This window comes from Choloepus didactylus, chromosome 1 (genome assembly GCF_015220235.1).
Source record: "Choloepus didactylus isolate mChoDid1 chromosome 1, mChoDid1.pri, whole genome shotgun sequence".
NCBI classification, from domain to species: Eukaryota; Metazoa; Chordata; class Mammalia; order Pilosa; family Megalonychidae; genus Choloepus; species Choloepus didactylus.
The window spans coordinates 5,864,995-5,877,825 of record NC_051307.1 but is presented as its reverse complement, the minus strand read 5'-3'; the positions used below and the strand labels follow the sequence as shown (position 1 = coordinate 5,877,825).

Here is a 12,831-nt window from a genome sequence, read left to right as displayed (position 1 = left end):
TTAATTGTCAAAAATAAAAAGCTTTATAGAAATTGACTATGCTTGATGTGTTTTTACCTTTATTGAGGTGTTTACGTTGCACGTGCTTGTAATCAAATATACTTACTTCATAAACACCATGGGTGAGGTCCAGCATCAGGGGGCCCCACATGTGGAGGGCATGGAAGGCACCCCAAGGGCCTTAGTCTTTCTTTCATTGTATCTGCTTTTACACAAAAGCTGTGTCCTGGAGGAGGCGGCCGTGGTCTTGTTAAAAGTGTTCAAAATTAGCGTGGTTTCGGCTCCCATGGGGCAGGCCAGGAACACCCTTCCACCCTTTCCCGTGAGTGAGGCACATTGAGCGACGGGAACCCCAAGGGTGCTGGGTGGGAGAGGGTGGCAGGTGGAGCCCAGGGGCTTGGCGGCCACACCCCGGCTCCCGCTGGCTCCTGATGGGTCTCCATCCATGAATGTTTTTATTTGGAAATAGGCCCTTGAAAGGGGTGATTATTTCAGATGAGGCCAAACTGGAGTAGGGTGGGAAACGTACTCCGATACAACTGGTGTCCATATAAGAAGGGAAGAAGAGACATAGACAAGGGCAGGGGATACAGCCGCTTGCAGACAGGCAAGAGAGAAGGCTGTTTGGATTTGGAAGCAGAGATGCATCTACAAGGAGAGATGCATCTACAAGGAGCACCAAGTATGGCTGAGCAAGTCCAGGTGCTGGAAGGGACAAGAAAGGATTCTCCCCTACAGACTTCAGAGGAAGCATGGCCGTTTTGACACCTTGATTTTGGATTTCTGGGAACTGGGAAACAATACAATTCTGCAGTTTAAGCCTCCCAGTTTGTGGTACTTTGTTACAGCAGTCCCAAGCAACTAAGATATATGTCTAATTCTATGTTGTATTCACAACCCGAGAGTCCCTAAATGTCTGCCCCAAGGAAGCACCCCATAGACTTTGGTGGGCAAAACACAGCTCTCTTATTTGAGTTTGTATCAGAAAACAGCCAAGGGAGTCTTCTATGTTAAGACATTCTATACTACAACAGTCTGTATGTTTTCTGGAATAATAATTTTAAAAATCTGTATAGAGCTTTATAAACTTAAAAGCAGGAGAGCGTATAATCTTCATTCCCAATTAGCTTTTTTGATCTCTCCTTTTACATATTAGGTTGGTATAGAGAAGGTGGCAGTAGGGTCTCGGTGCACTGGAGTCTGGGGGATGGCTGGCTTTTGGACTTCCAATGGGGGCTGCCAGGGGCAATTGGTCAACAGAGCAGTGACTCGAGGGCTCGTAATTCATGCCCACTAACACGTTTTCTCTACGTCCACTCATTCTTCTCCCCATTGTAATTCACCTCCATCTTCACCATTGTCTTGACACCGCTTCCTGGAAGCCCTCCTGTGGCCACCACACAGGCAAACCCAGGGGCCTCTTTGTGACTTTGGGTGGTCCTGACGGCCACTGTGTCTCCCCCTGTCCTGTTCCATCTGTGGGGCAGCTCCTTTGTGCTGCTCCTGCCCAGGGCCCTGCCGGCCACCCCCTTCTAGACTGCTGAGGCTAGTGGGCCAGTGGCCTCTGCGTCCTGCTTCCCTCCCACCAAGGCCCTGGAGACCCAGCAGCAGGCCCCTCCCTGCCCTCCGTCCCCTGATTGGGCCTGTGTATCCTGGCACCCTCGCCAACACCGATGGGACCCAGCTTTCTGATTACGGCCAGGCTGCCAGGGCGAGAGCTGGCTGCTGTAACGTGCAGGCCTCAAGTTCCTGATGACTTTGGGAATGTCCAGCTGCACCTGAAGCTGTAATTTCTTCCTGACATGTGGGAGGAGGAATAAGGAACAGCTCCGCGGTCACACCCAAACTCATTAGAACCTCTTTATTTGCTTGACCACGTCACAGGGGCCATCAGCGAAGCGGTGCCAGTGTCAAAAGATGCCAAACCCTTTGCGGGACACCGAGTGGGTGTGGCCTCTTGTGTAAATGGCCTGCTCCTGTGCTTGCCCATTTTTCTATTGGGTTGTTCCCTTTTTTTGGTTTATTTTCAGGAAGTTGAGTACGCATGTTTGCTACCAACGCTATTTCCTACACAGCACTTACCACATTCGGTAATGATCTTTTTACTCATTTACTTTCTGTCTCTTCCGTGTGTATGAAGCTGTTCTAGCCTCTGCTGCGTCTGTAAAGTCTAGGACAGTAACGAGTATTTCAATAACAGTATTTGTCAAATGAGTGAATCTGGTTTGGAAGCCACATGCACTTAACAATACAGGCTGCAAAGGTTTCTCTTGAGGGCAAGTACAGAGCCCTATTGAGGTTGTCTTCCAACACTTCAGGTAGAAAGGCATTCGAATCATTTTCTTAGAAAGTCTGTGAGACAGAATAAAGCAAACAGGTGAGCTGGATTTAGTCACCTGCCTACCCTCTCAACCAAAATTAAAATAATGAATAATTGTGAAATATCTGTTGTTGAGAGAACTCTGAAGGGCAAGTTGAGAAGACTAATTTTTAATTCTAATTCTAGCACTGATTAGAATTCGTGTCCTTGAGTCGTTTCTCTTCTGTGAATGAAGGAACATGTAGATGCTAGCTATAGCTAAGGTGCTTTCCAATTCCAAAATAAATTCTGCCTTCCATGATTCCACATCCTCTGAAATAGAACGTGTGTTAGTTTCCGGTGGCTGCCGTAGCAAAGTGCAATTTGTTCTCTCCCAGGTCTGGAGGCCGGAAGTCTGAAATCCAGGTGTCGGCAGGGCCGGGCGCCCCCCGAGGTCTGTGGGGGAGGCTCTCCGTGGCCTCTGCCCTGCTTTGGGTGGTGGCTGTCCCTGGCTTCCCTGGCTCACAGACGTGTCTCTGTCTCTGCCTTCCCCATGTGTCTCTCTGTGCCTCTTCTTATAAGGCCCCAGTCCTTGGATTTAGGGCCCACCCTAATCCCATATGATCTCATCTTAATTGATCACATCTGCAAAGACTCTTTCCAAACAAGGCCACATTCACAGGCTGGGGTTTAGGGTTCTAATGAATCTTTTGGGGGACACAGTTTAATCCCTAGCACAACTCTGTGCATGTAGAAAAAGCCCAGCATTATAATCTTAAACATGTCACATGGTATTAATTTCAGTGCCCCACATATAGGGAACAGTGCCGCCTCTCACCCAAGGTCTCCCGAGGGTGACATGGTGTGCTACGTCCACGTAATAGGTCACACTCACATCTGTCTGCAAACGACGACCCGCCACCCATGGCCTCTGGAGAGCTCAGCGTCCTTCCACCCTGGCACCACTTAACTGCCTGACTTGTGCTTCCGCAGCTGGCGGCGTGAGCTCTGGTTTGCAGCTGCGCTGTGTTCCCTGCACGCGGAGGCACCAATAAATCATTGTCATCGATTACAAGGAAACTACCCCCCTCCACTCAGCACTCCTTTGAATGCCTTTTGCCCTTTCAGTTCTGTAGACTTAATCTCAGTGAACAATGAGGTGATTTGAGGCTACCGGAATGCTTTTTCAGCTGGCAAACAGAAAGCCATCCTTTTTGTTTGCCTTGCATACATGGGCAAGGCCAGATCTCATTGACTGATACTTCTTGTGACTTTGAATGGAGTCTTAGTTTGCCCAATTGCTATGACACGTACTGCACAGTGGGTTGTCTTAAACAAGCCTTTGTTGCCTCATGACTTTGAAGGCTAGAGGTCCAAAAGCAAGGTGCCGGCCAGGCCCTCTTTCTCCCTGAAGTCTGTAGCGTTCTGGAGCTGGCTTGCCACAATCCTCGGGGCTCCTTGGCTTCTTGCATCTCTGCCTCTCGCCACGTGGCCATCTCTCTCTCTTTTAGCTTCTGGCTTCTGGGGCTCACTGCATCCAATTTCTTCTCCTTATATAGGACTCAGTTATATGGGTTAGTTAGTTGGGCCACACCTTAACTAATAGCCCACTTTCCAGTGTCCTGTTTACATTGGGTTAACACCAATGTAAATCCCTGGAATGCAGATTAAGGTTACGAACATGCCCTTGTCGGGGTCCATGATTTCAATCTACTACAAGTGGGTCTCTGAAACCAGGTGGAATCATCTTCCTCATTTAGAAGGGCCAACAAGATCATAGTTCCCGAATCAAAAAGCATTTAAGAAAGAAAGATTTCTGGATGCCACTCAGGAAAATTAAAAAAAACCTGTGGGTCTGAGATAAGAGTCCATGAACCTGTATTTGTTTTAGTGTATTTGGTCTTAACACTTGGCTTGATGCACAGCCAAATTTGATAAAACTCAAACTAAATGATCTCTGTGGTTTCTTTGAAATCTTGGAATCTTTGTTGGATTTGGATATACATTTTGTAAACCCTCTTCTCCACTCTGAAGTCAGAGCCTCAGTCATTACATTCATGCGGGGACAATAAACCATCAGTGCCACCGTGGATGCCTGGAGACCTCGTGGGTCTGCTGTTTGCTAAGCTACTCAGTTTTGTTTGTGTTTTTAAGTAGCTAGAGAAAATGAACCAGGCTTTCCTCAATAAAAAATAATTTCTGCAAGTGTGGAGTTTGCAGGAGGAGGCAGCCGTGTCCAAGGAGAGCGATGTTGCTAATCAGGGGTGGTTGGTCTTAAACTGTCAGATAGGTTTTTCCCAAGAGACAAATGAACAAGATGCAGTAAGCAGGTTCATTGGGTGGGTGCATCTGCTTCTGTGCATCTGCGTGAACTTTGCTTTTCCAGTGTTTGGGGCAGGAATTTTAGAAAAAGCATGGGGAACCTCGACAACATGTCCCCAGTGGGACAAGAGGCAGGGTCTGGGAAGGAGACCCTGAATTAGCTTCCTGGGCTGCCGTAAGGAAGCACCACAAACCCAGGGGTCTTCAAACAGGAACTTATTGCCTCATTGTTCTGAAGACCAGAAGTTTGAACTCAAATGTGGACAGGACCTGCTCCCTCAGAGGTTCTCGGGAGGGCTCCGCTCCATGCCCTCTCTTGGCTTCAGGTGGAGGCCGGCAGTCAGCAGTTCTTGACTTATGGCAGCATAGCTCGGGCTCTGCCTCCAGCTCCACGAGACCTCCTTTCCTGCCTCCATCTCCACGTGCTGCCTCCTTGCTGCCTCTGGCTGGTCTGTGTCCAAATGTCCCATTCTCGCAAGGACACTGGCTGTATTGGATGTAGAGCCCACCTGTCCAGTAAACCCTCATCTTCCCATGGCTCTTTCCATCTGCAGTGGCTCCATTTCCAAATACGGTCTCATTCGGAGGTACTGGGTGGGGATGTCTTTTTTGGGGGACTCAGTTCACCCCATAACAGGCCCTGTCTGCCGAGATGATAGTGCCACTCCACAACCCCGCCCTGACTGAGGAATGCACTCTTCTCCATCCACATCATGACATTTTGTGCTTCTAGAAAATGGATGGAAGGCTAAGAAAGCCCCTGGCTGTGAAGGAAGGAAGGGAGGGAGGGAGGGAGAGAGGAAGGAAGGAAGGAAGGAAGACATTTGTGTTACCCAGACACTGTGAGAAAGATAAACGTTCCATCTCCAGGTCATGTCCCTCGTCAGGAGAGCCACATAGTCCTTCGAGAGCTGATGGCATTCGAGCACCTCCCTTCTAGAAAGTGCACCTGTGCACATCCAGGTGAAACAGAGCACACTGCGCCGTGCAGGGCTTACGAGTGCCGCGGCCACAGCTCCTTCTCCCAGCAAGGCACGGGGTTCTGCTTCCACTGACCCCCCAGCACCCAGGGGTGCTGCTGGCTGCAGGGATAGCTGGGGAGGAGGGCGAGGGCAGGGGGTCCCTCCAGCACCCCCGTGGTTGACTCCCACTCGGGCCTTTGGGTGAGTGAGCTGGGGTGAGAGGGTGGCTGTGCCGGGCACCAGAGTCGTGGGGGGCTGTGTTCGCTCGGCTGGAGTGGTCACCCTGTCCCTGGGTCTGAGCAGGCAGACGCCCCCGCGTCTGTGCCAGGCAGGCAGGCAGAGGGGGCACCCACAGCTCCTGAGCCTGCTGCTCCTTTCTGACAGGCGTGATGGGGAGTAGGAGCAGCTGGGTGAGGACCCCAGCTCACGGCTGCCCGCTCCCCTCCCTCTCTCTCCTGTCCTCCTTTCTTCATCTCCCAAGAGACGCTCCCTGTGAACCCCGGGTCTCTTCCCCACCCAGAACCCCGGCCTGCTCCTGCCGTCTCCCTCTACCCTCCCTTTGCAATCTGCTGCCCCTGCCGGGACTGCTCTGGGGGCGCTGGGCCCGGGTGCCCTGTGAGATCCTTACTTGAGGCTCAGGATGACTGCGGTGTCAGAGCCACAGAAAGGACACGGACTGGGTGCTGGAGGCGGGGAGGGAGGCCCCAGCTCAGCCTGCAGGTCCCAGGAAACCAGTCACGCCTTTCCTTTATTTTTACAATGAAAACTATTTTTTTTAAGTCAAAACTGTTATAAGTGTATGGGCGCAACATTAGGTGAATCGTAAAAATGCTGATTATTTTATAAATCTTCCAAGGCATTTTTAGAAAGAACCACTCTTTTGCTTTATTCCCTTTTCCTTCTTCCCCATTACTTAGATATTTAATTACTAATTTAGGTTTAACTTCTCTCTTCTTTCTGTATTGCTTTTGGTACTTACTGACCAGAACATGGGATTTGCATGGAAAGCAAAACAACAGCCAGATTTGTTGTCAGAAAATAGGGAGGCCCGTTTTTTTCTTTTTTCTTTTCTCTTTGTTTTTCTTTTCTTCCCTTTTCTTTTCTGTTCTTTTCTTTTCCTTTGGGGGGTTTTGTTATGAAAGTGAGTTCTGATTTAGAATGGAAAAATTAAAAATTACTCATTTTTAAAAGTTAACAAATTCAACAAACATCATAAAAACCCAGAGAAATAAGAACATTATTAATTTCTTGGTACATCTTTCTCCGTAACCTCTGATGTACATGGTCATTGCCTCTTCATATGACAACAGTTTTATAATATAATTTTCTGCAGAGAGAAGGATAATCTAGTTTTCCCTCCAGCATGATTGATTGAAGTGTATTTATTATTGATAGTTTAGGGAAGCTCCTCTTCATTGGTAATGGCACATACATTTTTAGGAATCCTGTCAAATTTGGAAAAGCATCTCTCCAGTTTCTTTCACATACAATCTCTGAAAATGTCAGGGCATTCCTAGTTTTCTTTGTAGTTGCTAATCTTAAGTACTTTTTGAGCTAATGGTTCTCCTGAGCTGGTTTTCCCACAGATGTCTTCCTTCTCATGGCATGAGTTTTGCATCACATCAGCAAGAAATGTACGTATTTTTCCAGTGTGCTTGTTTATATGATCCACTCTTCTTCATTAACTGGATTATCAAACAATCCAAGAACATCTTTATTGTTCCATATATAGGTTTACAGATTGATATGCACAGGAGTTTGTCACGGTAACATTTGCTTTTTCAGGCCAGCGTGCTGGGTTGTTGCAGAGCTCGATTTTTATTCCGGTGTCCTCACTCTCGATGCTTTAATTTAGAGCAGCATCTTTCACGTTTGTGCAGGACCTGGGAGGCGACACTGCCCGTCTGCCTCATGGAGATCTTCCTCGTAGACTCTTCTAGGGTCACCAGGTCCAGGTGCCCTGCGTGCATTCTTTTGCCTGGCTTTAAAACAAAGTAAAACTGCCTTTCCCAGTTTCCGTTGCTCCCCGCTGTGCTAACCTGCTGTCGTTCTGCTGTCCTAACCGCTATGTCGTCTGGGATTATGGAGAGAGCCGGGGTCCTCGCGGCTTCTCTCTGGGAACTCTTGGGCAGCCGACGTGTCGATGACCCACTTCTGCTAGTCAACGTGGTGCATCTCTCAGCGTCTACAGCAGCTTCACACACAGACTGTGTCCTTCCCAAGACCTGGTGCGGAGGGTCACGCATCCGTGGGGTCACCGCAGCACTCAGCACTGCAGTGGTGGCAAAAGAGCCTGGCAGAGGTCACCGAGAGGGGCAGGGAGGGCTGATTAAATCAACCGCCCCTGGTCGTGTCGAGAACAGCCCTGTCAGCTCTCCAGGGGACAGATCCTGGCGCACCTGTTCAGGGGAAGCTTCACCTGTGGGGTTGCGGGCTGACTCGTGTCCACGTCCTATGCCTGGCCGCGTGTGTGCGACCCTATTTGGAAATGAGATCTCAGAAGATGTGGCCAGTTAAGAGGAGGCCAGACTGCAGTAGGGCGGGCCCCAAGCCTCCCAAGAAGAGGGAATTTGGCCACAGACGGACGGACAGACAGTGAGAGACGCCATATGCCAGAGGCAGGGATGGAGCTGGGGGTCACCGGCAAAGCCCCACCAGGAACCGGCAGGCTTCAGAGGGTGCAGGGACCCCCCAGCACCTTGATTTCAGACCTCGAGTCCCCAGAACTGTGAGAGAGCATGTTACTGTGGTCTTAAGCCCCCCAGTTTGTGGTGCTTTGTTCCAGCAGCCCCAGAAGACTGGGACATACGCTAAGGGTACGTGCAGGCCATGTGTAGTGTGACTGTGTGACCCCACTGTAGCACTGTCTCTCCCTAAATGTGAGTCTGCACATACAGATGTCTGCGCACTTGGGAAATGGGCCACTTGTATTTTTGAATAGTATGTTAGTTACATTTTCAAATAATATGCTCAATATATTTTTATATTGAAATTTTTGAAAATCAAAGTAATGTAACACACTGTTTAAATAAGTTTGCCCTATGTTTTCCAACTTTGGAGACACCCTTTGCACACATAGGAAAAATCTGCAAGGAAATATACCAAAAGGTAAAATGATGAAGATCCCTGAGAATGGAAATATGTAGAGGTTTTCCCCCTTCTTTTTACTGGCAGAAATTAAATCAGGAAAGATAAAATCTACCTTATAGGTAGAATCGATAGGAATAAAAACTGGTAAATTGAAGTGAGTCACAGTAATGCGCTTTCAGAAGACAAACTATAAAACACAGTCCCCTGGCGGCTTTTGCGATTGAGGGCGGGTTCAGTTTCTCTTTAGTTGTCTGTCTGCTGTGACACCAGATTTCTGTAACACCAGAGTTTCGGTTCTGATGTTCATTAGGGGATACAATGGCAGTGGGTGGGGACAGACAAAACCCTGCCTTCATGGAGAAATAAAAAAAAAAAAAGTAAATATTTCAATATTAGAAAGTAATAAGTGCTAAGAAAATGAACTCACACAGGTGGGGGCTGGGCAGTGCTGGGTGGGCTGGAAGTTGAGATTCGCGGTCCAGTGAAGGAGAGAAGGGTACAAGCCATGCCACGCTGGGGACAAGGACCCTGAGGACTGGGTACGAATCGGCTTCAGCTCAGCCACAGCGACACACTCCATGTTCTGCTGCTTCTCTGCACCCCGAGTTCCTCCTGCCTGTACCTGCAGGGGGGCGCTGTTTGCCCTGGTCATGAAATCGTATCTTACTTACATTTACTTCTACGGGCTGTATTTGCTGGTCGTGTGCACTAAGTCAGAAAAACACAGTTATCCTTTAACTAGAGAGCCAAGCCCTGGTCCAGTGTCAGGGCCGAGGCAGTGCTGCTGCATTTTCCCCTGGACCTTGGGATTTGAGTGGGAACCTCCAGCAGCCTTGTGGGTTCTGTGGCTGACGACAGTGACACCTGTCACCTGAGTGTGGCTTGGTGACGAAGGGACGGGAGAGGTGTCCAGGTGCTGCAGCTTGCCCATCCAAGGTGAGACCATCTCCAGGGCCCTGCCAGCGCTGACATCGTCAGACTCCACGGCGGGACCAGGGCAGCCCATTTCATCGGGCATGGGTGACAGGGGAGTGGCCCGAGTGGCAGTGGGGGAGGCTGGGGCTGCCAGGACAGAAGCTGTCAAGTGCTCCACAGGTGGCCGATTTGCTCCCCTGCACTCTTAGACTCACAGTGTCCTCCTTGTATTGTAATGCAACATGTGCATCTCTGCATCGCACCCTGGGATACCAGTTATGATGATCAGGCCCCAGGCAGTGGCTCCCACTCAGATTAAAGTAGCCCCCTATCTTTAGGGAACTTTTCAATGCCCCTACTGAAACTGGAGATACCGTCTCACCCCTGCCCCTAGGTCCCCCCACCCACCCACTGGGAGTCGCTGCTAGGAGCTCTGAGGGGCTGGAATAAAGCTGCACAGACCAGCAGCGGGCTCGTCTGATCAGTGACCGTGCGATGCTAACTTACATTCTTCTTTGTCACAGCCCCGGTCCCCAAAAGACAGAAATGTGACCACTGGGCACCGTGCCCCCCGAACACCTATGCCTACCGGCTGCTCAGCGGGGGTGGAAGAGACAAGTACGCCAAAATCTGCTTTGAAGATGAGCTGTGAGTACCGGTTCTGTTGCATGCTTTCCTGATGCCATGATTCAGCGGGCAAAGGCGTTCTTCAGGTGTGTCTTATGAACCTCGCCCACCTGGCTGGGAGCAGGCGTCCTTCTTCACAGCCCACACCTCCTGTCCACCAGGTGTCAGGTTCGCAGTGGCCTGAATAGATCCAGGTTCATCTAAGTGAGAGAAACCGTGGCTGTTCCTGACCATGAGTGGGGGTTCTCTCCCCACACCCCTACCCTGTGTTCCAAAACTGGATTGACAGTTAACTGTGTTCATTCCTCACCAGGAATAATTTCCACTCTGAATTTTGAAGTCACTGCATGGGACCAAATTACCCTCCCCCCAGCCACGTGCATGTGTCAGCCCCGAGAATGGAGAACGAGCCCCTCGGGTCTCCAGCTGCAGGGTGTTCGCTCACCGAGGGCTCCAGGTGCTGCGTCCTGAAATCCGTCCTGTGTTTGCTGGAGGCCGTGCTTCCCAGGGGCTGCTCCCAGCCTGCAGCCGAGCACCTGGGGGTTCCTGCGAGACGCAGCTCCTCTCGCGGCTGACTGCACTCGGGCGCCAGGATGCCCCACTGGCCTCGAGGAACCTTCCCCAGATGACAGGGCAGCCTAGGACCCTTGTCCCTCCCTCATTCACTGGAGGTCAGGCTTGCATGCGACCTGATGGTTTTCCCGCCTTGGCTGCCCTCCAGCCTTTCCCATCTCCCCTGCATTTTCTCCCATAGGCATTTCCCCTATTAAAATCCCTATACATGTAATCCTTTTTTGGTACCTGCTTCTCTGAGGATTCTGATTAACACAGGCTTGGGCACGTACTTTCATCTTTGCCATTCTGAGGGATGAAAATTGGAATCTCGGGATAGTTTTATATTTTTGTAGTTATCTGTGAATGAATTGAGGGTCTTCTTATGCTAACTGTCCTTGCGTTTATTTTCTGTGAATCACCTGTTCATAACCTTTGTCCATTTTTATTTGTGGCGTGGATGTTTTATTGATTTGTAAGAACTCTTTATATAGTAAGGAAGTTAGCCTATTGTGAGTTGTGTAAACTTTCTCTATATTTGTCTTTTGACTTTCTAAAATGATTCCTTTAAATATGCTCACACCTTAATTAATGTTTACCTTTAATGAAGCCAAGAAAACACAGACCAGATAGTGAAAGCAATAAGAACAAAAAACAATTTTAAAAAACAACAAAAGCAGAAAACAACATAAATATGAAGATGTCACAAAGATCATGTATCTCTCATAATTATAAATGGTCTGAAAACTGCCAACTGGAGGAAAATGACTCCTAGATGGGATCACAGGACACAACCCCAAACTACGCTGTATATAAGCAACACATACACATAGAAAATGACTCAGAAGGTGGTAACTAAAGGATAGGCAAAAGCGTAATAAATATAGAAAGTGGAATTGAGAGTTTAATAGTAAATAAAATTAAAGTCAAGGTAAAAAGCATTAATCAGACAACTATAAAGGGTCTAATCTATAAGAATGATCTAAAAATCATTAACGCACTGCATTACATAGCATAAAAATTTACAAAGCATAAACTACAAGGAACCCAGGGAAAAACAGGGATAAAAATTTCAGTAGTAAGAGACTTTAATTAGCTAATATTAAAACATGAAAACTTGTCAAAAACTAAGAATACAGAAGAACTACACTCAATTTACAAGGTAGAACGGCTATAATATAAGTCTTTTCCAACTTTTCATTATGTGAATTTTCAAACATATTAAAAAATTGATAGACTAGTAGGGTAGCATCTATATGCCTACAACCCAGATTCAGCAATTAATATTTACCTTATTTGCTTTATCTATTTGACCTCTTACCCCCTCCATCCCCCAGCAACTATTGATCTGCTTTCTGTTACTATAATTTAGTTTGCATTTTCTAGAATTTTATATAAATGAAACCGTTTTTCTCTAACTTCTTTCACTCAGTGTAATTATTTTTATATTCTTCCAAGTTGTTGTGCATGTTGATAGTTACGTGCACTTACCACAACTTGTTCATCTCTTCATCTGCTGATGGACATTAGGGTTGTTTCCTTTTAGGCTGTTACAAATAAGCCCTCTATGGACATGGACGTCTGCTTTCATTTTTCTCGGGTAAATGTTCAGGGCTAGAATGGCTGGGTCGTATGGTAAGTGTATGTTTAACATTTTAAGAAACTTCAACATTGTTTTGCAAAGTGGTTGTACCATTCCTATCAGCAGAATATGAGAATTTTAGTTGATCCATTGCCAGCTTGGTATGGTCAGTCTTTCTAATATTGGACATGCTGATAGGTATGTAGCGGTATCTGACTGAGGTTTTAATTTGCATTTCCCTAATGACTCATGATGTTGAGCAGCTCTTCATATGTTTAGTTGCCCTATGTATATCTTCTTTGGTGAAGTGTCTGTACAAATCTTTCTCCCATTTTCTATTTGGTTGGTTGTTTTCTTATTATTGATTTTTTTAAAATTTGCGTTTATTTTCCTCAGAACCAAATGCTAGGACATGATTATATTGAAAGATTAACCAATGCTTCAGACGTTAGATTTGATGAATAGTTACAAAAGCCAAGCAA

The 12,831-nt window shown here is 47.7% G+C and overlaps 1 protein-coding gene across 3 annotated transcripts in view; it reads left to right on the top strand.

Moving 5' to 3' along the window:
- The window catches only part of FAM3B (FAM3 metabolism regulating signaling molecule B), an 80,944-nt gene that overhangs the window by 30,545 nt on the left and 37,568 nt on the right, over nt 1–12,831 (top strand). For all 3 annotated transcript variants that reach the window (XM_037831458.1, XM_037831461.1, XM_037831457.1), the window contains one exon: nt 10,113–10,236. In XM_037831458.1, the coding sequence (XP_037687386.1) occupies nt 10,113–10,236 (124 nt within the window). The remainder of the gene's footprint in view (nt 1–10,112; nt 10,237–12,831) is intronic.